General features: G+C 39.4%; 1 protein-coding gene across 1 annotated transcript in view; it reads left to right on the plus strand.

Annotated features, from left to right (window-relative positions):
• The first annotated feature begins 1527 nt into the window (after window positions 1-1527).
• The window catches only part of rps6kc1 (ribosomal protein S6 kinase polypeptide 1), an 81057-nt gene continuing 56286 nt past the window's right edge, over window positions 1528-26298 (plus strand). The window contains exons 1-9 of the mRNA XM_062033815.1: window positions 1528-1739; window positions 6666-6701; window positions 6938-7058; window positions 11624-11739; window positions 11817-11910; window positions 14694-14747; window positions 15640-16044; window positions 19184-19308; window positions 19408-19506. Of these exons, the coding sequence (XP_061889799.1) occupies window positions 1638-1739; window positions 6666-6701; window positions 6938-7058; window positions 11624-11739; window positions 11817-11910; window positions 14694-14747; window positions 15640-16044; window positions 19184-19308; window positions 19408-19506 (1152 nt within the window). The 5' untranslated portion in view covers window positions 1528-1637. The remainder of the gene's footprint in view (window positions 1740-6665; window positions 6702-6937; window positions 7059-11623; window positions 11740-11816; window positions 11911-14693; window positions 14748-15639; window positions 16045-19183; window positions 19309-19407; window positions 19507-26298) is intronic.

The following is a 26298-nucleotide window of genomic DNA, read 5'->3' on the forward strand; positions in this document are numbered from 1 at the left end:
CTCTCACACTATTATGTTAGATCCACTATGGACCGGACTCTCACACTATTATGTTAGATCCACTATGGACTGGACTCTCACTATTATGTTAGATCCACTATGGACTGGACTCTCACTATTATGTTAGATCCACTATGGACTGGACTCTCACTATTATGTTAGATCCACTATGGACTGGACTCTCACACTATTATGTTAGATCCACTATGGACTGGACTCTCACACTATTATGTTAGATCCACTATGGACTGGACTCTCACTATTATGTTAGATCCACTATGGACTGGACTCTCACACTATTATGTTAGATCCACTATGGACTGGACTCTCACACTATTATGTTAGATCCACTATGGACTGGACTCTCACTATTATGTTAGATCCACTATGGACTGGACTCTCACACTATTATGTTAGATCCACTATGGACTGGACTCTCACTATTATTTTAGATCCACTATGGACTGGACTCTCACACTATTATGTTAGATCCACTATGGACTGGACTCTCACTATTATGTTAGATCCACTATGGACTGGACTCTCACTATTATGTTAGATCCACTATGGACTGGACTCTCACTATTATGTTAGATCCACTATGGACTGGACTCTCACACTATTATGTTAGATCCACTATGGACTGGACTCTCACACTATTATGTTAGATCCACTATGGACTGGACTCTCACTATTATGTTAGATCCACTATGGACTGGACTCTCACACTATTATGTTAGATCCACTATGGACTGGACTCTCACACTATTATGTTAGATCCACTATGGACTGGACTCTCACTATTATGTTAGATCCACTATGGACTGGACTCTCACACTATTATGTTAGATCCACTATGGACTGGACTCTCACTATTATTTTAGATCCACTATGGACTGGACTCTCACACTATTATGTTAGATCCACTATGGACTGGACTCTCACTATTATGTTAGATCCACTATGGACTGGACTCTCACACTATTAACTAGATCCACTCCACGTCCATTGCACCGATCGCCCAGGGGGGCGGGGGTCCCCACATCTGCGGTCCCCTCCAAGGTTTCTCATTGTATCCCAATGGGTTGAGTTTTTCCTTGCCCTGATGTGGGATCTGAGCCGAGGATGTCGTTGTGGCTTGTGCAGCCATTTGAGACACTCGTGATTTAGGGCTATATAAATAAAATGTGATTGATTGATTGATTTTAAGGAGTGCTACTACTTTTTCATGAACATGTGTTACTAATGTTTTTGTTTTTTTATGTCTAAAGTAAACATAACTGCAGAAAGTAGAGCCAAGTAGGGTGCATTTATTTATGTTTTATAGAACACATTTATTGTTCTTATCGAAAAACAAATACGTGAAAGAAACGTTCAGTTGGGACTGGAAAACTGGATATTTAAAAAATAATAAGGAAATTTAGAATTAAAAAAAATGTTTTGTTTATTTAACTCACGATAAATGGTTAATGCAAAATATTAATATTTTTTTCTGGGAATGTTTACGTCATAGCGTCAAAGATTTTGCCCAGAGTTGACGTCTCACTTCCACTCATTCCTCCCAGCTGCCTGTCACAGTGAATGGATGTTGTGTGCAGCTTAGCCGGCTGGTAGCTTTCGGCAATGTTGTTATCAGGATGATATCGCAGCGGGACATTGGGGATTTTGCTCGTTTTTATACAGTCACGGACCCCACCAAGCACCAGAAAGGCTACACGGTGTACAAAGTCACCGCCACGGTGAGTGAGGAGCTGATAATGATGGGAGTTGTTCTCGTTGCTAACAACCATAGATGCTGTTTAAAGCTAGTTATAGCTACTGGAGCTAATGTGATGCTAACACGCCTTAATGTCAACACGTCGCTGTTCTTGGTCTTCACTGATGACCCCTTTTAAAATATTAATGCCTCCATTTTCGCCCTTGGTGGTTATGTAATTGCTAAAAAAAAAAAAGGCGTTAGTAATATCAACCAGGATGAACGTGACTAAAGCCAAGCGTAAACTGCGTAGCTAAGTGTAGCTACTTCCCAGTAACACGGCACTTAATGAGTGTAATTAAATATTAGATTTAGATATCCAACTAACAGGGTTATGATATAACATGGCGGTTTTGGTCTAATTGTCATTTTACAGAACATACTAGCGTTTGTTTGAATCCCGACATTTACGTACCGGGGTGTCTTGAATACAAACAGCACCATTTACGCAGGCGTAGCTGTAACGCTCATGAAGTACGACATTTGCGTAGCGGAGTGTCTCGAACATAGACTTCTTATAAGGGTACGCAGTATGAAGCGCTACTGGCGCTGACGAGACGCGGGGCCGCCATCTTGGAGTGGTGATCCGCTCCACTCAGTGCAATTCATTTGGCAGGAGCAATGAACTGTCAGCGCATTTAATTCATCTTACCTCACTGAATACCACTGATTTTCACACGCTTTTTTTGTCATACGTGTAGCTACGATAAAGGACACATGTTTTATTATTCATAGTTTGCTTAACAGTAATATAATATTCTTATAGGCTATAAGTGAGTCACACGACTTGGACTCGAGTCAGACTCGAGACATGAATTTGATGACTTTACACTCGACTTGACAAAATGCAAAGAGACTTGCAACTCGATTTAGACTTTAAGATCAATGACTTGTGACTTCACTTGGACTTGACAAGACTTGCCACTTTCCCCAAAACCCAAAGATTAAAAAGTTATTCAGGAGCGCTCCGTATCTTTCATTGTGTACGTGTGTCTGTCAGCGTGTGTGCTCTCAGTACAACAGCCAATTAAATTAGATCTACGTTGTTTTCATCCTACAGCATTCATCCAATCAAATTGCAGGAAAACCAATGAAGAGGAGTTGTCAAAACGCGCCAGTGAGAAAAAAATTATGCCAAAGTTGGTTTCGTTCGGGTATAAAAACTACGACTTGGTCAACAAAAAACTAATTGCAGTATGCAAAACATGCGGTTCGAATATTACAGACGGAGACGCAACAACTTCCAACTTCGTTCGACATTTGAAGATGCACAAAGAAGGGTAAGTTTTGAATGTAAGCTAACGTTTATTGGCTAAGTAACGTGATTTTTATTTGCTGTGTAGTTAAATCAGTGAGGCTGTAAACACACTGCTAACGCTATAACCATAGACATCTTCTAAGGGTACGCAGCATGGAGCGCTACTGCCTACTGCCGCTGACGAGACGCGGGGCCGCCATCTTGGAGTGGTGATCCGCTCCACTCAGTGCAATTCATTTGGCAGAAGCAATGAACTGTCAGCGCATTTAATTCATCTTACCTCACTGAATACCACTGATTTTTATGCAGTTTTTTTGTCATACGTGTAGCTATGATAAATGACACATGTTTTATTATTCATAGTTTGCTTAACAGTAATAGAATATTCTTAAATGCTATAAGTGACCAGACGTCCAAGATCAAAACTGGGAATATAATCCCAGAGAAGTGGGGAAAAAAACAGTCAGCTATTATTAAATTGAAGAAACAATATGATTAGGTTATATATACATGCGTATATCCTACATAAAAATTGTATGAATACATTAGATATCTATATATCTTAGGGACCTATAGACTGTAGTTTATTATGTCTTGAGACTTTGTATTGATATTTTGTATTACCGGTACATTCTTCCCTTAAATGATCATGTTAACAGTGATTGTTTTATATGTATTTTTTATGTATGTCGCTTTGGATAAAAGTGTCTGCCAAATACTTCAACATAAACATATATAAACACCTGAAAGTCTTTATATCAGCTAAAACCACCAATCTGTTTCACTGGATTCAGAATAAAACCAAATTCTGTCTTACAATCTTTATCTTCATCATTTATTCTAACTTTATGTCATTCAAGAATGACATTTTTAAATGTAATTCATTTCATTGACAAGCAATTCTATTATGGTCATACTCTTGTTTGCTAGCGGCTACGATATCAGTACTATTGAAGATCTTTGCTCCTTCTCAACTCTGTGGTAATATTCTTTTCACAAAATACCACCAATAGTACGTTAATGTTCAATCTTACTTGTGAAAAGTAATCCCCCGATTCCTATTTTCAACTGTCCACTCATTTAAGCAGGAAAACGCTGAACACCATCTTTGTTTTCTACCTGTCAACTGTCAGTTTAGGCAGCTTGCCGGCTCCTCATCACCACTTCAAGATGGCGGCCCAAGTTCTCGCGTCGCAGCAGCCAATGCTGCGTCTACTTATAAGATGTCTATGGTCTCAAAGGCAAACACAGCACCATTTACGCAGACGCAAATCATGAAGTACGACATTTGCTTAGCGGGGTGTCTGGAATGCAAACGAAACATCCGGAGTAAATATACAGTCCGGAACTACGTAATCTACGTAGCGGGGTGTCCTGAATACAGAATAAATGTAATTTGTAATTTAAGCGGGATTTCGCATTTTCACTCAAAAACGTTAGTTGTCCAGATTGCTGTATGTAGATAGTTTTGATTAACTGGGGGGAATACCATTTATTATATGTCCTCCCCAAAAAACTTGATTTGGGTTTTTCTCAGCTGTTTTAAAAACTATTACAAATTATTTTTGATGGGTCAAAACATCACTATATTGATACTACCCCTACTGATATCAGTTATCAATAAATATTAATATTTTAACAAGATTGGAGATCAGCACCTGTAATAAATTATGTACCGTATTTTTCGGACCATAGGGCGCACCGGATTAAAAGGCGCACTGCCGATGAGCGGGTCTATTCAAGTCTGTTTTCATATAAAAGGCGCACCGGATTATAAGGCGCATTAAAGGGGTCATATTATTATGATTCTTTTGTAAATGTAAAAGACTTCCTTGTGGTCTACATAACATGTAATGGTGGTTCTTTGGTCAAAATGTTGCATAGATGATGTTTTACACATCATCTTATTTACGTGGCTCACCTTCGACAGCGTCTTCTCCCCGTCATCTTTGTTGTAGCGGTGTAGCGTGCAAGGACGGGAGTGGAAGAAGTGTCAAAAGATGGAGCTAACTGTTTTAATGACATTCACACTTTACTTCAATCAATAACGGAGCAGCATCTCCTCATCCGCCGGAAATGTGTCCCGTGAAAAAGCGTCCGACCGGAACTCTCTAATAACTAAAGTTCCTTGGGTGAATAATGTAAACTCACTACACCGGTATGTTTTAGCGCTTTCACAACGAGTTTACAGATACAAGTAAGAACTTTACACTACTTTATATTAGAAATGGCAACAGCGGAGGATGAATGTCCCATAACAAGAACATTATCGACTACGGTGTTGGCACGGACTACAATGGCGGAAGCGCACGCATTTTCAGTACTTATGCAGATCCCAAATACAGATCAGCAGGTACCAGAAGGTAAGAAAAGTTGCTTTTGCATAATATTGCGAAACAAAACGCCAGATAATGTCTTACTAGTAGCTGGGGCGGTATAGCTCGGTTGGTAGAGTGGCCGTGCCAGCAACTTGAGGGTTCCAGGTTCGATCCCCGCTTCCGCCATCCTAGTCACTGCCGTTGTGTCCTTGGGCAAGACACTTTACCCACCTGCTCCCAGTGCCACCCACACTGGTTTAAATGTAACTTAAATATTGGGTTTCACTATGTAAAAGCGCTTTGAGTCACGAGAGAAAAAGCGCTACATAAATATAATTCACTTCACTTGTGGTCACTTTGTGGTCCTTATCCACACACCATAATAATACTCGTATTTTTAATGCGCTGACAATCCATCAAGAGGTGCAGCTTCATAGCTTACCAAAGTCGTACTAAAACATTTTGATAGATTTTTGAGCGCCGTGTGTAATGTTCTATATTTTCAGTGGAACATACAAAATGTTGGTGTTGTTTACTTGAGTCATATTGCAGTCTACACTTATCTCTTGTGTGAGACTACCATCTACTGGTCACACTTATCATTACACCATGTACCAAATAAAATAGCTTCGAGGTCGGTAAGCAAAACCAGAATTATTCCGTACATAAAGCGCACTGTCGAATTTTGAGAAAAAAAAAAGATTTTAAGTGCGCCTTATAGTACGGAAAATACGGTACTTGTGTTTTTACCATTTTCTAACCATACATATCTGACTATTCACAATGTTATTAACAAGCATTTTTAGGAGGGTAAAAAGTTCAAGTTAAAGTAGCAATGATTGTCACACACACACTAGGTGTGGCGAAATTATTCTCTGCATTTGACCCGTCACCCTTGGTCACCCCCTGGGAGGTGAGGGGAGCAGTGAGCAGCAGCGGTGGCCGCGCCCGGGAATCATTTTTGGTGATTGAACCCCCAATTCCAACCCTTGATGCTGAGTGCCAAGCAGGGAGGTAATGCCTCCCATTTTTATAGTCTTTGGTATGACTCGGCCGGGGTTTGAACTCACGACCTACCCATCTCAGGGCGGACACTCTAACCACTGAGATATATTTATGGTTGTGCATAATACAGTATAGTTCCCACAGCTGTTCTTGACAATGCAAGCTGGGGTTTTATCCAAAAAAAACCCCAACTACTGGTGATGTCTCCCACTTTTCCCCGTCATTCACTAAATAAAGCACCCATTGTCATCCTGGAAGCTGCTCATGTTTGTTACGGAGCCCTTGAGCACCGCCCTGACTCCCTTTTCTCCCGTCTGCTTTTACACAGATCGTTTCTCGGAAGAACCCTGAGGACGTCCAGGAGGTAAGACGTGTAATCCTTGTCATCTGGTGACATCACCACTTGCAAAAAGAAGCACTTTTTTGGTTGCAGTTCTGGTTCGTAAATGTTTTTTGTCCATTGAGGAATGCACTCTTTCCTGGAAGCAGTGCTAATGGAAGCATCATGATGTCAATTACAGCCTGAAACCAGTTCAACTGTCCTCACCGGTTTAGCGGTCAGGCGTCTCTTTAGGGCTGACCTGTTCGCTCTTTCTCCAGATAACGGTGTGGAAAAGGTACAGTGATTTCCGCAGACTCCATCACAACCTGTGGCAGCTGCACAGGAATGTTTGTAGGCAGTCGGAACTCTTTCCTCCCTTTGCCAAGGCCAAAGTGTTTGGTAAGTGCTCATTTGCATCTTTTTTTTAACCAATATTCAGTGGTACTAGTTAATAATTGTATGTTGTTTATTCGGATAGGATTTATTTTGGCCCTAGGAGGAGAAACTTGAGTGGTGAAACAGGAAATATTACAGCTGTAGTGTTTTTCTGCTCCCCTACGGCAGTGTGGTGTTATGACGCTATTAGCATCAACAAACTAAAATGACATTTTACTTTATTGAACCAAATGTAGGACCACCCCCTCTTTTGGGGGGAAAAAAGACGTAATTCGGCTGGTTTTGCACGTACAGTACAGGCCAATAGTTTGGACACACCTTCTCATTCAAGGTGTTTTCTTTATTTTCATGACTATTTACTAGAGATGTCCGATAATATCGGACTGCCGATATTACCGGCCGATAAATGCTTTAAAATGTGATATCGGAAATTGTCGGTATCGGTTTCACAAAGTAAAATGTATGACTTTTTAAAAGGCCTCTGTGTACACGGACGCAGGGAGAAGTACAGAGCGCCAATAAACCTTAAAGGCACTGCCTTTGCGTGCCGGCCCAGTCACATAATATCTACGGCTTTTCACACACACAAGTGAATGCAAGGCATACTTGGCCAACAGCCATACAGGTCACACTGAGGGTGACCGTACAAACAAGTTTAACACTGTTACAAATATGCGCCACACTGTGAACCCACACCAAACAAGAATGACAAACACATTTCGGGAGAACATCCGCACCGTAACACAACATAAACACAACAGAACAAATACCCAGAATCCCCTGCAGCACTAACTCTTCCGGGACGCTACAATATACACCTCCCCCCCACCTCAACCCCGCCCACCAGAGCATGTCCCAAATTCCAAGCTGCTGTTTTGAGGCATGTTAAAAAAAATAATGCACTTTGTGACTTCAATAATAAATATGGCAGTGCCATGTTGGCACTTTTTTCCATAACTTGAGTTGATTTATTTTGGAAAACCTTGTTACATTGTTTAATGCATCCAGCGGGGCATCACAACAAAATGAAGCACAATAATGTGTTAATTCCACGACTGTATATATCGGTATCGGTTGATATCGTAATCGGTAATTAAGAGTTGGACAATATCGGATATCGGCAAAAAAGCCATTATCGGACATCTCTACTATTTACATTGTAGATGTAAAGGCATCAAAACTATGAATGAACACATTTGCTCTGATTACTGCTTTGCACACTCTTGGCATTCTCTCGAAGAGCTTCAAGCACACCTGTGAAGTGAAAACCATTACAGGTGACTACCTCTTGAAGCTCATGGAGAGAATGCCAAGAGTGTGCAAAGCAGTATTCAGAACAAATGGTGGCTATTTTGAAGAAACTAGAATATAAATTATGTTTTCAGTTATTTCACCTTTTTGTTGTTAAGTACATAACTCCACATGTGTTCATTCATAGTTTTGATGCCTTCAGTGACAATCTACAAATAGTACAAATAGTCATGAAAATAAAGAAACCACATTAGAATGAGAAGGTGTGTCCAAACTTTGGCCCGTACTGTATAAATCTCTAGACCCCGAATGTAAGACAACTTCTCTTTTTCAGGAAAAAAATATTTTATTTAGGTCAATATTGTTTTTATTTTCTTGCAAAATTATAACTTTTATTTTTCTATCTCCGGCTTTAGTTTTTTAAAACTTTTTTGCTTTTTATTTGTGTTTTCTTTTTCCACAAGTAACTTTCTCCAGGCTTGTGATAGCCTAAAAGTATTATCAGGTATTAAGTATTATTAAGTAATATATTTATTTTGAATTGATAAAATAATGTTGCCCTTTTGAAGCTGGAAAATAATTAACTTAGGACCAAAAAAATATACAAAAATATTTTTTTTAAATCTTTGATATGGTGAAGCTGGCAAGGGATGACTGCACATCTGTCATGAAAATATTATTTAATATGTTTCAATATAATTATTTAAGTTTTTATTTCCCATTTTAATTGCTGTATTCATATTCTATATTTTTATTTTAAATTGATAACATTTTGGCATGAAGAACTATGTAGTTGAATTTTGGCATAAAGAACTATGTAGTTATTTATGCCAAAAATGTATCAATTTAAAATAAATATAGAGAATATGAATAAAGCAATTAAAATGGAAAATGAAAACTTAAATAATTATATTGAAACATATTAAATAACATTTTCATGGCAGATGTGCAGTCAACCTTTGCCAGCTTCACCACATCACAGATTTAAAAAAAATATTTGTTTATATTTTTTTGGTCCTAAGTTAATTATTTTCCAGCTTCAAAGGGGCAAAATTAATTTTAAATATCATTACAACAGCAAGGCGCTAGGAACTTTCAAAATGGGGTCCCAGGGACCCCATCAAGTCTTACAAATGGGGTCCCACTTTCTGATTTCAATGCACAAAAAGTGCTTTAACGCCAACGTTGACAGTAGTATTGGCCACCACAAACCAAGCAGTGCGTGCTGCTCAGTATCGTGGCCACTGATTGGCTCAGCCTCAGCCAGCATTGCTATATTGAGTTAAAAGAGGGTAAAGGTGACTAAAGAGTGTTTTTTCATGTCTCGAGGGCTCTCATAATGTTGAAAAACCTATTTAGATGATCGTTTTTTTTAATGCCCCATATTTGATTTGTAATGAATGATCACTACTTTGTGGGAATTCATTTATTGCGGCCATGTCTGGAACCAATGAACAGCAATAAACGAGGGACCACAGTTAAGATTATAAATGTAATGAAGCAGCTATGAAATACACAGATTGTGAAATAAATAATCTTAATATACAAAACACAAAACTAGTGAAGTTGTCACGTTGTGTAAATGGTAAATAAAAACAGAATACAATGATTTGCAAATCCTTTTCAACTTATATTCAATTAGATAGACTGCAAAGACAAGATACTTAGCGTTCGAACTGGAAAACGTTGTTATTTTTTGCAAGTATTAGCTCATTTGGAATTTGATGCCTGCAACATGTTTCAAAAACAGCTAGCACAGGTGGCAAAAAAGACTCATAAAGTTGAGGAATGCTCATCAAACACTTATTTGGAACATCCCACAGATGAACAGGCAAATTGGGAACAGGTGGGTGCCATGATTGGGTATAAAAGCAGTTTCTATGAAGTGCTCAGTCATTCACAAACAAGGATGGGGCGAGGGTCACCACTTTGTTAACAAATGCGTGAGCAAATTGTTTAAGAACATTTCTCAACAAGCTATTGCAAGGAATTTAGGAATTTCACCATCTACGGTCCGTAATATCATCAAAAGGTTCAGAGAATCTGGAGAAATCACTGCATGTAAGCGATGATATTACGGACCTTCGAACCCTCATTTGGTACTGCATCAAAAAGCGACATCAGTGTGTAAAAGATATCACCACATGGGCTCAGGAACACTTCAGAAAACCAGTGTCACTAACTACAATTTGTTGCTACATCACTAAGGGCAAGTTAAAACTCTACTATGCAAAGCAAAAGCCATTTATCAACAACACCCAGAAACGCCGCCGGCTTCGCTGGGCTCGAGCTCATCTAAGATGGACTGATGCAAAGTGGAAAAGTGTTCTGTGGTCTGACTAGTCAACATTTCATAATTGTTTTTGGAAACTGTGGTTGTGTGTCTTCCGGAACAAAGATAAAAAGAACCATCCGGATTGTTATAGGCGCAAAGTGTAAAAGCCAGCATGTGTGATGGTATGGGGGTGTATTAGTGCCCAAGACATGGGTAACTTACACATCTGTGAAGGCACCATTAATGCTGAAAGGTACATACAGGTTTTGGGGCAACATATGTTGCCATCCAAGCAACGTTACCATGGACGCCCCTGCTTATTTCAGCAAGACAATGCCAAGCCACGTGTTACAACAGCTTGACTTCATAGTAAAAGAGTGCAGGTACTAGACTGGCCTGCTTGTAGTCCAGACCTGTCTCCCATTGAAAATGAGTGGCGCATTATGAAGCCTAAAATAGCACAAGGGAGACCCCCGGACTGTTGAACAACTTAAGCTGTACATCAAGCAAAAATGGGAAAGAATTCCACCTGAAAAGCTTCAAAAATGTGTCTACTCAGTTCCCAAACGTTGTTAAAAGGAAAGGCCATGTAACACAGTGGTAAAAATGTGTTGCTGCCATTAAATTCAAAGTTAATGATTATTTGCAAAAAAAGTTCCCCAGTTCAAACATGAAATATCTTGTCTTCGCAGTCTATTCAATTGAATATAAGTTGAAAAGTATTTGCAAATCATTGTATTCTGTTTTTATTTACGAAGTACACAACGTGCCAACTTCACTGGTTTTGGGGTTTGTATTTTTTAAGATTATATGTCACAATTTAACCAATAATTTACTATTTTATTACATTATTTCTTATTTTAATGAATTCATATTTCAATTGGCTGGAAAAAACTGTTGGTGGAAGTGATCAATAACAAAGTATGGTTTCCATTTTGCTAATTATTAGAGGGATTTAGAGAAGTTCCTGAGCAATAATACACTCAGTGCACTGTGGCTTCATTTAATGCTTATTGAGTTCCAGTACTCTTTGTCTCTTTAGGTCGTTTTGATGACTCAGTGATCGAAGAACGGAGACAGTGCTCGGAGGACCTGCTGCAGTTCTCTGCTAACATTCCCGCTCTGTACAGTAGTCAGCACATCCAGGACTTCTTCAAGGTAGGGACTGACACCAGCAGACACGCTCAAAGTTCCAGTGTGTGTCGGCAAAAGACGACTGAGCTGAGTTTGTCCAGGGAGGGGAGGTCCACGACGGCTCGGAGCTCATCGGACCGGCCGAGCCCTTCTCCGACTTCCTGGCTGACAGTTTGTCCGACTGCAGCTCGGATGGTAGGTCGTTATATTTATGTCGAAACGTAGGCGCCTAAATAAACGTGTGGCTCACTAAAATTACAATGGATATACAGTAATAGAGAAACTTCCAGTCAGGATGTACTCCTACAGCTCACAACCACTAGGGGGCATAGTTGCTTTGTATTTGGGAGCTGCTGCAGTCTAAGGTGGTGCCTGTAAAGCCAAATGCCCCAAATGTTGTACAGTTTGATATTTAACTGACATTTACAGTGATAGTATGTCTTCTTTAGAGTTTGGTTAAGCAGATATTAGGAACATGAAAACAGGAATAGAAAAAAAAGCTTGAAAAAAGTAGTAAGACTCAGTCTTTGCCCAAATACTAATATTAACAGTGTTGTTGTTTTCTAAAAACAGTAAAAAAAAATAAATATTTCTGACCTTGTAATTTTTATGAAATTTAAGACAATTTTTTTGTTTTTAGTTTTTTTTTTGATAATAAGTAAATTATTTGTATACTTGCATGACAGCTAAACATAATACCATCATGTCTTGCCACATCGCGCTTCAAATATTGCAGCTTCACCACATTGAAGATTTTATTTGTATTTTATTTTTTTTAATTTAAGCATATTTTACAACACTATTGCCCTAAATTAAGCATTTTCAAGCATAAACCCGGCTAGATAAATAAAAAAATATTAACACTGCAGTAATCCGAGTTTGCTGTTCAGTATCGTAGCCACTGATTGGCTCAGCATTACAATACAGGAATAAACTAATTCTACATTTCATTTACGCTTTTCAAAAACTCAGACACTTGTTGAGAACTAATTAACATCGATAAATGAGGGATTACCGTATTTTCCGTACTACAAGGCGCATTTAAAATCCTTTTTTTTCCTTAAAACTCGACAGTGTGCCTTATAACCCTGTGCGCCTAATGTACCGAATAATTCTGGTTTTGCCTACCAATGTCGAAGCAATTTTATTTGGTATATAGTGTAATGATAAGTGTGACCAGTAGATGGCAGTCAAACATAAGAGATATGTGTAGACTGCTATATGACTCAAGTAAACAACACCAACGTTCCATTGAAAATATAGAACATTATACACGGCGCTCAAAAATCTATCAAAATGTTTTAGTAGGACTTTGGTAAGCTATGAAGCCGCACCGCTTGATGGATTGTACTGTGCTTCAACATACCAGTATTATTATGGTGTGTGTATAAGGTAAGACATATTATCTGGCGTTTTGTTTGGCAATATTATGCAAAAGCAACTTTTCTTACCTTCTGGTACCTGCTGATCTGTATTTGGGATCTGCATAAATCCTGAAAAATTGTGCGGGGGTCCGCCTTTGTAGTCCGTGCCGACACCGTACTCAATCATTTAATCAATGTTTATTTATACAGCCCTAAATCACAAGTGTCTCAAAGGGCTGCACAAGCCACAACAACAGTCAATAAGCTTCTTCTTTTTCTCTACCTTCTTGTTATGGGACATTAATCCTCCACTGTTGCCATTTCTAATATAAAGTAGTGTAAAGTTCTTACTTATATCTGTCAGTAAACTCAGCATGAAAGCACTAAAACATACCGGTGTAGTGAGTTTACATTATTCACCCAAGGAACTTTAGTTATTAGAGAGTTCCGGTCGGACGGTTTTTCACGGGACACATTTCCGGCCTTGTTTTTTCTAGATGAGGAGATCATGCCCCGTTATTGATTGAAGTAAAGTCTGAATGTCATTAAAACAGTTAGCGCCATCTTTTGACACTTCTTCCACTCCCGTCCTTGCACGCTACACCGCTACAACAAAGATGACGGGGAGAAGACGCTGTCGAAGGCGAGCCACGTAAATGCGCCCACAAAACGGCGCATCCTGAAGCGACTGTCAGAAAGCGGCTTGAAGATGATGTGTAAAACATCATCAATGCAACATTTTGACCAAAGAACCACCACTACATGTTATGTAGACCAGTGGTTCTCAAATGGGGGTACGCGTACCCCTGGGGGTACATGAAGGTATGCCAAGGGGTACGTGAGATTTTTAAAAAATATTCTAAAAATAGCAACAATTCAAAAATCCTTTATAAATATATTTATTGAATAATACTTCAACAAAATAAATGTTTAGAATTAAGTTCATGAATCCAGATGGATCTCTATTACAATCCCCAAAGAGGGCACTTTAAGTTGATGATTACTTCTATGTGTAGAAATCTTTATTTATAATTGAATCACTTGTTTATTTTTCAACAAGTTTTTAGTTATTTTTATATATTTTTTTCCAAATAGTTCAAGAAAGACCACAACAAATGAGCAATATTTTGCACTGTTATACAATTTAATAAATCAGAAACTGATGACATAGTGCTGTATTTTACTTTTTTATCTCTTTTTTTCAACCAAAAATGCTTTGCTCTGATTAGGGGGTACTTGAATTAAAAAAAAATGTTCATAGGGGGTACATCACTGAAAAAAGGTTGAGAACCACTGATGTAGACCACAAGGAAGGAAATAATAATAATATGACTCCTTTAATGCGCCCTATAATCCGGTTTGCCTTATATATGAAAAAGGATCGAAAATAGACCATTAATCGGCAGTGCGCCTTATAATCCAGTGCGCCCTATGGTCCGGAAAATACGGTACTGTATTTGTTTTTGCTTTGTCTAAAAACACTGCCAGAACAGCTACTGAAGGTTTTCTGGTGGCCACTGTTTGACCCTGAAACAGATTATTTTCTATGGAGGACGGGGGGGATGAGTTTTATCCCAAACTTAACGTGTGTGTAATATGTATTAAATTGTTCAGTTCAAAGAGACAACAGCGGGCTAGAAGATTTGACCATCACGTCAGAGTATGGAGGTAGGTATGAAGGTGTTCTTCTAGGTCAGGCCTGGGCAATTATTTTGACTCGGGGGCCACATTTAGAGAAAAAAATGTGTCTGGGGGCCGGTATATCTATTTTTAGGAACACTAATACAAAACCTCACAATAATGTCTGATTGAATGCTAAAAACGTTACGACAGACCGCCTTAAAAAACGTAATGGAATTTTTACATTTTTCTATGAACGATAAAACACTGAATATCGACAAAATATGAATGTCACACCCCCTTTCGATCGATATATTTTACAATCAAGTGAAACGCAACAAAAATGCAACAAACAGTGAAATATGAACGCGAAGGGTACAAAATAAACCCACCTACAATCTTATATATCTGATATTTGCTGAATTTCCCCCAGGGATCAATAAAGTACTTTCTATTCTATTCTATTCTATTCTATACATCATTAAGCTTTAGAACTTTGTTGTGAAAATCTCCTTCCGCGTCTGTGGAAACGCTTCCCGCCCACACTGCTTGGTGCCTCTTCTGAGCTGCTGTGACGTTGATTACCATAGTAACTAATTAGATGACCATAGTAACTAATTAGATGACCATAGGAACTAATTAGATGACCATAGTAACTAGTATATCACCCATAAGCGCAGATTCCAACCATTGAAATACTTTGTATAGTTCAAGACTTACGGTCATTAGAAAACATGACTGCACATCATAATGGCAGCTACACTTTCCATCTTAAAGATCTAAAAAAATTATTTGGGAATGTCCGGCGGGCCAGATTGAAAAGCTCAACGGGCCACATGTGGCCCCCGGGCCTTAATTTGCCCAGGTCTGTTCTAGGTTTACAGCCGCTGTTGGATGCTTTAACATGTCCTCACGTCTCTTACATCCACCTCCCCCCCAGGCATGTCCAGTGACAGCGACTTGACCTTCTTGGCCGTGGACACAGACTCTTTGGCTGAGCTGGACGATGGCATGGCCTCAGGCCGCACCTCCCCAAACCAGCCACAAGGGGGAGCCGCCAGCATTAGCAGCAACAGCAGCAGTCCTCGCTTGCCCTCTCTGCACGATCGCCGCACTCCGTCCCCTGCCCCTGCTTCCCCTAAGTCAGAGGTCAGCTGGCCCGGCCGAAGGTCCCTTTTCTCCAAGAAGACGACCCAAGGCTCCAAGGAGAAGGTGAAGTCGGACTACCTCGACAAAGCCGGCGAACTCATTCGCGTTGCCGCGCAGAAGGAGAAAGATCAGGACTATCAGGCGGCGTTTTCCTTCTATCGAAGTGGAGTGGACCTTCTGCTGCAAGGTGTCCAAGGTCAGTTTGGGGGACGGTAGAGAGTGGTGTAATAATCCTACTCTTGAAGTCATCGAGACAAAATGAGGTGCACTACTTGGCTGCAACCAGCAGAGGCGCTGTTTACTTTGTCTCAACTTCCCATAGGTAAAAGCAGAGGCGTCACTCGGTTGTAAGGACAGGACAGGGAAAACTTAGCCTCCAAGAGATGCACTGGTTGGTAGCGAATGTAGCGTGCAAGAAGAAAATATCACAAACTGCTAACAAAGACTGGGAAATTATTTATCAATAATATTACTTACTGTATTTTCCAGACCACCGGATTATGATTTCAATGGTCTATTTTTGACATTTTTTCATATATTAGGCGCACCGGATTATAGAGCGTATTAAATGAGTCATATTATTTATTTATTTTTCTAAATGTAAAAGACTTCCTTGTGGTCTACATAACATGTAATGGTGGTTCTTTGGTCAAAATGTTGCATAGATGATGTTTTACACATCATCTTCAAGCCGCTTTCTGACAGTCGCTTCAGGATGCGCCGTTTTGTGGGCGGTCTTATTTACGTGGCTCACCTTCGCCAGCGTCTTTTCCCCGTCATCTTTGTTGTAGCGGTGTAGCGTGCAAGGACGGGAGTGGAAGAAGTGTCAAAAGATGGCGCTAACTGTTTTAATGACGTTCAGACTTTACTTCAATCAATAACGGAGCAGCAGCATCTCATCCGGAAACAACAACAACAGGAAATGTGTCCCGTGAAAAAACGTCCGACCGGAACTCTCCTTGGGTGAATAATGTAAACTCACCACACCGGTATGTTTTAGCGCTTTCATGGCGAGTTTACTGACAGATATAAGTAAGAACTTTATATTACTTTATATTAGAAATGGCAACAGCGGAGAATGAATCCCCCATAACAAGAAGATAGAGAAAAAGAAGAAGCTTATCGATTTTTCAGGACTTATGCAGATCCCAAATACAGATCAGCAGGTACCAGAAGATAAGAAAAATTGCTTTTGCATAATATTGCGAAACAAAACACCAGATAATATGTCTTACTTTATACACACATCATAATAATACTGGTATGTTTAATGTGCCAACAATCCATCAAGCGGTGTGGCTTCCTAGCTTACCAAAGTCGTACTAAAACATTTTGATAGATTTTTGAGCGCCGTGTGTAATGTTCTATATTTTCAATGGAACATTTAAAAATCTTGGTGTTGTTTTCTTGACATATTACAATGACATACTGCCATCGTAGTGCAGCCTACACTTATCGCTTATGTTTGACTGCCATCTACTGGTCACACTTATCATTACACCATGTACCAAATAAAATAGCTTCAAGGTGGGTAAGCTCAACCAAACTTATCCCTTACATAAGGCGCACCGGATTATAAGGTGCACTGTCGAGTTTTTAGGGAAAAAAAGTATTTTAAGTGCGCCTTATAGTCCGGAAAATACGGTAAGTCTGCACACATAAGTGAAGGGAAACATGATCATATTCAAGCAAAAAAACAGGCTACATGATTATTTAAATTTATATTAACCACTTTATATTGAATTTGTTGGCAAAAATATGTTTAAAACTTTTTTTTTTTTATACTGTACATACAATGCAACCTCAATTTACGAACCCCATCCATTTGCAAACTTTTCAACTCACGAATCTTTACATTGTGCCAAATACTGTAGGCTTCTGTGTACCAGCGCTTTATTCAACCAGTTTGTGTCCCGCTGGCAGTCATTTTGTGCTCACTCGTTTTGAAAAGATTGAGGAAGCCGGCTTCGTACCACCGCAAGTTTTTAATTAACAGACTTTTCTGGAAAAATATGACATAGTAGACTTGTTTAACAGAGGAGAAGAAGACTACCACAAGGAATTTAGGGATTTCACCATCTACGGTCTGTAATGTCATCAAAAGGTTCAGAGAATCTGGATAAATCACTGTACGGCTGAAAAAAACAACATTGAATGCCCGTGACTTTCGATCCCTCAGGCGGTACCGCATCAAAAAGCGACATCAGTGTGTAAAGGATATCACCACATGGGCTCAGGAACACTTCAGAAAACCACTGTCAGTAACTACAGTTGGTCGCTACATCTGTAAGTACAAGTTAAAACTCTACTATGTAAAGCGAAAGCCATTTATCAACAACACCCAGAAACGCCGCCGGCTTCGCTGGGCCCCAGCTCATGTATGATGGACTGATGCAAAGTAGAAAAGTGTTCTGTGGTCTGACGAGTCCACATTTCAAATTGTTTTTGGAAACTGTGGACGTCGTGTCCTCCGGACCAAAGAGAAAAAGAACCATCCGGATTGTTAGAGGCGCAAAGTGTAAAAGGCAGCATGTGTGATGGTATGGGGGTGTATTAGTGCCCAAGACATGGGTAACTTACACATTTGTGAAGGCACCATTAATGCTGAAAGGTACATACAGGTTTTGGAGCAACATATGTTGCCATCCAAGCAACGTTACCATGGACGCCCCTGCTTATTTCAGCAAGACAATGCCAAGCCACGTGTTACATCAACGTGGCTTCATAGTAAAAGAGTGCGGGTACTAGACTGGCCTGCCTGTAGTCCAGACCTGTCTCCCATTGAAAATGTGTGAAGCCTAAAATAGCACAAGGGAGACCCCCGGACTGTTGAACAACTTAAGCTGTACATCAAGCAAGAATGGGAAAGAATTCCACCTGAGAAGCTTCAAAAATGTGTCTCCTCAGTTCCCAAACCTTTACTGAGTGTTGTTAAAAGGAAAGGCCATGTAACACAGTGGTGAACATGCCCTTTCCCAACTACTTTGGCACGTGTTGCAGCCATGAAATTCTAAGTTAATTATTATTTGCAACAAAAAAAATAAAGTTTATGAGTTTGAACATCAAATATCTTGTCTTTGTAGTGCATTCAATTGAATATGGGTTGAAAAGGATTTGCAAATCATTGTATTCCGTTTATATTTACATCCAACACAATTTCCCAACTCATATGGAAACGGAGTTTGTACAATAAAGCAAATTGTTATTCGGCCTGTGGTTTGTAAATTGAAGAGTTCGTACAATGAGGGTCTCCCTTAAATCGAGGTTCCACTCTATTAAAAGCTAAAAATAGGCCAAATGACGACACTATTTTTTTTTTAACCATTCCATTACAGGCGAGCCTAGCCCCAAGCGGCGAGAGGCAGTGAAGAAGAAGACTGCCGAGTACCTGATGCGTGCGGAGCAGATTTCCAGCCAGCATCTTCGCAGCAACATGGGTCAAGGGTCAACACAGACAGTAGTAAGTGGAAGAGACACGGAAAAATAATATTTTTGTTTAATGAACTCACTTTTTTAATACTGGTATAGTACAAAACAATCTTGATCTTCTTGGTTACAGATGATAGGAGCACAGTGTTGTGCTTCCGCCAGCAGAGGGAGCCAGCACAGCCCCTCTGAGGATCTCGGCGTCTACAGGGTGTTGGGCGTCATCGATAAGGTCGGTTTCAACATCCATCCATCTTCTTCCGCTAATCCGAGGTCGGGTCGCGGGGGCAGCAGCCTAAGCAGGGAAGCCCAGACTTCCCTCTCCCCAGCCACTTCGTCCAGCTCCTCCCGGGGAATCCCGAGGCGTTCCCAGGCCAGCTGGGAGACATAATAATAATAATAATAATAGATTTAATTTGTAAAAAGCACTTTATATTGAGTAAACAATCTCAAAGTGCTACAGTGTATTAAAAAAATAAAATAAATAAAAAGATAATAAAGAAATAAAAAAAAAACTAAAAAAAAACTAGAATAGCCAAATAGCTATAACTAGTATGCATATATCTAAAAAAATAAAGTTAAGGGGGAGGAGTATATATATATATATATATATATATATATATATATATATATATATATATATATATATATATATATATATATATATATATTAGAAATGTCCGATAATGGCTTTTTTACCGATATCCGATATTCCGATATTGTCCAACTCTTAATTACCGATTCCAATATCAACTGATACCGATATATACAGTCGTGGAATGAACACATTATCATGCCTAATTTTGTTGTGATGCCCCGCTGGATGCATTAAACAATGTAACAAGGTTTTCCCAAATAAATCAACTCAAGTTATGGAAAAAAAATGCCAACATGGCACTGCCATATTTATTATTGAAGTCACAAAGTGCATTATTTTTTTTAACATGCCTCAAAACAATAACAGTGCAATACTCTTTCATAACATGGTCACTACTGCCTAGTTTATCTTGTTATATTCTTATTTTTTTACTGTTGTATTTTTATTCTCATTGTTGCTTTTTATTTTTATTCCTAATGTAATATTTTCCTATTCTGTTTCCATTTATACCCCCATTATTTACTTTTTACTTTTTAAATTCAATCTCAATTCTGTACACTGCTGCTGGAATTTTTATTTTCCTGAGGGAACTCTCCTGAAGGAATCAATAAAGTTCTATCTATCTATCTATCCAAACAGCAGCTTGGAATTTGGGACATGCTCTCTCTGAGAGAGACTATGAGGAGGTTGAGGTGGGGGTAGGGGTTAGCGGGGGGGGTTTATATTGTAGCGTCCCGGAAGAGTTAGTACTGCAAGGGATTCTGGGTATTTGTTCGGGTGTGTTTATGTTGTGTTACGGTGCGGATGTTCTCCCGAAATGTGTTTGTCATTCTTGTTTGGTGTGGGTTCACAGTGTGGCGCATATTTGTAACAGTGTTAAAGTTGTTTATACGGTCACCCTCAGTGTGACCTGTATGGCTGTTGATCAAGTATGCTTTGCATTAATTCATGATGAGAACAGCCGTTAGATATTATGTGACTCGGACGGCATGCACGCAAAGGCAGTGCCTTTAAGGTTTATTGGCGCTCTGTACCTCTCCCTACGTCCGTGTACACAGCGGCGTTTTAAAACGTCATACATTTTACATTTAGAAACCGATACCGATAATTATGAAACCGATACTGATAATTTCCGATATTACATTTTAAAGCATTTATCGGCCGATAATATCGGCAGCCCGATATTATCGGACATTCCTAATATTTATATATATATATAAAAGAAATACTTGAATTTCAGTGTTCATTTATTACACTTATACACACACATAACACTCCTCTACATTTGTATTTGAAAGTGCAATGCTTTGCAGCCAGTAGCACAGCCTTTGAAGGAGCATAGGTATGGGCAGCATTTGTGAAATTTAATTTGTAGGAAAGGAGTGAGTTTAGGGTTGAATTGTCCATCCTTGTTCTATTCTCTGTCACTCGTCGTCGCCATGACTGTCTCTTCTTCGTTCTTCTGCTTCGTCTCTGTTATGTTTTTGGACATTACTACTTGCCGTAGTTTTGAAGCAATGCATGATGGGTATCCGGATGTTGTGTGTCAGTGTATCAACGTGCCGGCTGGAAGAAACACGCTGAGCAACAGCTCCGTGCCTGCCTACTTTATGGGTTATACTGTAGATCAGGGGTCACCAACGTGGTGCCCGCGGGCACCAGGTAGCCCGTAAGAACCAGATGAGTAGCCCGCTGGCCTGTTCTAAAAATAGCGGAAATAGCAGCACTTACCAGTGAGCTGCCTCTATTTTTTAAATTGTATTTATTTACTAGCAAGCTGGTCTCGCTTTGCCCGACATTTTTAATTCTAAGAGAGACAAAACTCAAATAGAATTTGAAAATCCAAGAAAATATTTTAAAGACTTGGTCTTCACTTGTTTAAATAATTTCATTAATTTTTTTACTTTGCTTCTTATAACTTTCAGGAAGACAATTTTAGAGAAAAAATACAACCTTAAAAATGATTTTAGGATTTTTAAACACATATACCTTTTTACCCTTAATTTCCTTCCTCTTCTTTCCTGACAATTTAAATCAATGTTCAAGTAAATGTATTTTTTTTATTGTAAAGAATAATAAATACATTTTAATTTAATTCTTCATTTTAGCTTCTGTTTTTTCGACGAAGAATATTTGTGAAATATTTCTTCAAACTTATTATGATTAAAATTCAAAAAAATTATTCTAGAAAATCTGTAGAATCAAATTTGAATCTTATTTCAAAGTCTTTTGAATTTCTTTTAAAATTTTTGTTCTGGAAAATCTAGAAGAAATAATCTTTGTTAGAAATATAGCTTGGTCCAATTTGTTATATATTCTAACAAAGTGTAGATTGGATTTTAACCTATTCAAAACATGTCATCAAAATTCTAAAATTAATCTTAATCAGGAAAAATTACTAATGATGTTCCATAAATTCATTTTTTAAATTTTTTCAAAAAGATTCGAATTACCTAGTTTTTCTCTTCTTTTTTTCGGTTGAATTTTGAATTTTAAAGAGTCGAAATTGAAGATAAACTATGTTTAAAAATTTAATTGTCATTTTTTTCGTGTTTTCTCCTCTTTTAAACCGTTCAATTAAGTGTAAATATCATTAATTATTAATAATAACATAGAGTTAAAGGTAAATTGAGCAAATTGGCTATTTCTGGCAATTTATTTAAGTGTGTATCATTGATATTGATACTATCAAACTGGTAGCCCTTCGCATTAATCAGTACCCAAGAAGTAGCTCTTGGTTTCAAAAAGGTTGGTGACCCCTGCTGTAGATAAACCTGTGGATAACGGAGACATATATAATAGTCTCCTTCTTGTCGTGTGTGCAGTTGTGCACTGAGCTCCAAAAGCCGTAGATATTATAACGTGAGTGGGCCGGCACGCTGTTTATATGGAGGAAAAGCGGACGTGACGACAGGTTGTCCTCACTCAGGCCCGGCTGGAAATCGGGAGAATGGTTGTCCCGGGAGATTTTCGGGAGAGGCGCTGAAATTCGGGAGTCTCCCAGGAAAAGTCAGGAGTGTTGGCAAGTATGACTTTAAGGGCAAGAGATCCGGCATCTCTCCAGCCACCTCCACTTTTCTAGTCTGTGAGGTTGTGTTATATTATTGACAATATAATAGAAGTTAAGGGTCAAGGTGAGACAATAATTGTGCCCTCACAAAACACTTGCACTTTCGTCACGTAATTGCAGTTTATAGGTTGAATCATGTCCCAATAAATATGGATAGCGACCCGCGCCAGTGTTCGTCCCTGTGTCTCCTCTCCTCCTTCGGCCATCTTTCTTTTTATCTACAGCAATAAAAACCTAGCAGATTTACTCCATAATATAGCAGGGAGAGAGAGTGTGTGTGTGTGCGTAAGTTAAGCGGCGGTTATGACTACCACCAAGGTCAGTTTGGGTTGCTGGTTCTGTCAGCCAGCTGCCGGCGAAGCAACCTCCCCACTCAGCCATGAAATGACTTGGCAAGCGGCTCAGAGAGCGCTGCACAACATCGAATCAATGACGCTCATCTTATACACCCACTCCCCCGAAAAAAAACCCTAAGGAGAATGTTGACAATACCAGCATGTGTTCCTCTGTAGATGCACATGTGCAAGTTTGACAGTCCATCGTTGCGCAATCCCCTTTTTAACTTTTAATGTGGACAGAGGAGACAGATGGAGAGAGCTCCTCGCCCCCTTCTGCCCCGTGACACTCCTCACCACTTCCCCTTCTCCCTGATGTTGCTGTCTTAATTATATTAGCGCCCTGGCGATAGCGCCGCCGCTCTGTTTACTCACATCTCCATTCATATCCATTTAGCCCGCACCTGTTTGGTCCCGGCCGGGGGTCACGCGGAGAGAACGCAAGCGTTGCCCGCCGCTCTCTGCGTGCACACACATATGCTCCACATCTCCCAGGAGGGGGTGACGGAGCACAAGAGTGATGATGATGTCAGGAGAGGCAAGAGGCGAAATGAAGATATCAGGGACAAGTGGCGCTTCATCTTTTTAATTGTGGTATTGGCAGGGATGAAAAGAAGGTAGAGATTTAGGGCGAGGCGCCGCCAACATCTGCGCGCAAATGGACAACGTCTATGAACAAATACAACTAGAATATATAACATAATAGTTTCAGTTCAGTTCAGTTTCAGTTTATTTGGAACATGCATACAATACAATGTAATGCACCGCATACACCAGGGGTCACCAATGCGGTGCCCATAAGCACCAGGTCGCCCGTAAGGACCAGATGAGTAGCCCGCTGGCCTGTTCTAAAAATACTGTATTTTCCGCACCATAAGCCGCCCCGTGTTGTAAGCCGCACCTTCAATGAATAGCATATTTCAAAACTTTGTTTACCTATTAGCCGCCCCGTGTTATTAGCCGCACCTACGCTGCGCTAAAGGGAATGTCAAAAAAACAGTCTGATAGGTCAGTCAAACTTTAATAATATATTACAAACCAGCGTTCTAACAACTCTGTTCACTCCCAAAATGTAATGTGCAAATGTGCAATCACAAAAATAGTAACACTCAAAATAGTGCAGAGCAATAGCAACATCAATAACTCAACGTTGCTCATACGTTAGTGTCACACAACACACAAAATAAACATTTAAAGCTCACGTTCTGAAGTTATTACTCATCCACAAATCCCTCGAATTATTCTTCTTCGGTGTGCTTCACTTTTTTTTTGACACCATCTGTGATGTGGACGCGCATGCAGTCGTAGACCAACAGGGACGGAGCTGCGTGAAAAAAGTCACCCGGTCTCTCCGCTCATTTTTTCTTCATCCATCCATCCCTTCGAGTTAGCTTTTATGATGACGCCGGCTGGAAAGTTCTCTTTTGGCAAGGTCTTCCTTTTGAATATCACCGTGGGTGGAAGTTTCTGGCCGTTAGCATGGCAAGCTAACTTCCTCATTCCCTGTGGTGCGAATATTCACCGTACGTGCTCCCGTTGTATCCACAGTGCGGTTCACAGGAATATCAAAAGTCAGTGGAACCTTGTACGCGTGTCTCTTAGTAGGAGACATTTTGTGGTCTTTACAGAAACACACAAATGAAATGAAACGTAATATCTGCGCGCTTCTTCTTCTACGGGGGCTGGTGCTCACCTTGGCGGTTGCTTACAGTAGAAGAAGAAGCGCTTCCTCTTCTATGGGGGCGGTTGCTTACCGTAGAAGAAGAAGCGCTTCCTCTTCTATGGGGGCGGTTGCTTACAGTAGAAGAAGAAGCGCTTCCTCTTCTATGGGGGCGGTTGCTTACCGTAGAAGAAGAAGCGCTTCCTCTTCTACGGGGAAAAAAGATGGCGGCTGTTTACCGTAGTTGCGAGACCTAAACTTTATGAAAATAAATATTAATATTAATCCATATATAAGGCGCACCGGGTTATTAGCCGCACTGTCAGCTTTTGAGAAAAATTGTGGTTTTTAGGTGCGGAAAATACGGTAGCTCAAATAGCAGCACGTACCAGTGAGCTGCCTTTATTTTTTAAATTGTATTTATTTACTAGCAAGCTGGTCTCGCTTTGCTCGACATTTTTAATTCTAAGAGAGACAAAACTCAAATAGAATTTGAAAATCCAAGAAAATATTTTAAAGACTTGGTCTTCACTAACTGACAAAGAAACAGATAACAGATTTGGTGTCCAGTTCAAAGTGTGACATGATTTATTTAAAAATTTGAGAGTTGACTTTTGTATTTTACATGAATTATTATTTGTACAAACATGGTGCAAAGTAATTCATGATTTGTTAATAAATGTTAGTGGCTAGCTAGTTAAAATGGGATATTGTGATTTCACAAGACTGTCTTAGAAGTCATCATTTGAAAATGTTCAATTTGAAAAATGTGCACTTAGAGAAAATATAAAAATAAAGTGTTGCATATTGATATTTATCTGTTTCTATATATATTTATTGTGAGAAATCATTAAGATGATCAGTGTTTCCACAAAGATAAAAATCATTAATTATTAATAATAACATAGTTTGGGTTGCTGGTAAATTGGTAAATTGAGCAAATTGGCTTTTTCGGGCAATGTATTTAAGTGTGTATCAAACTGGTAGCCCTTCGCATTAATCAGTACCCAAGAAGTAGCTCTTGGTTTCAAAAAGGTTGGTGACCCCTGGCATACACTATATTACCACCTGCCTTGACTCACATATGAACTTAAAGTGCCATCCCATTCCTAACCCATAGTGTTCAATATGACGTTGGCCTACATTTTGCAGCTATTACAGCTTCAACTCTTCTAGGAAGGCTGTCCACAAGGTTGTGGAGTGTGTTTATAGGAATTTTCCATAGAGATGTCCGATAATATCGGGCTGCCGATAAATGCTTTAAAATGTAATATCGGAAATTATCGGTATCGGTTCGGAAATTATCGGTATCGGTTTCAAAAAGTAAAATGTATGACTTTTTAAAAGGCCGCTGTGTACAC

Source organism: Entelurus aequoreus, linkage group LG23 (assembly GCF_033978785.1).
Source record: "Entelurus aequoreus isolate RoL-2023_Sb linkage group LG23, RoL_Eaeq_v1.1, whole genome shotgun sequence".
Classification (NCBI taxonomy): Eukaryota; Metazoa; Chordata; class Actinopteri; order Syngnathiformes; family Syngnathidae; genus Entelurus; species Entelurus aequoreus.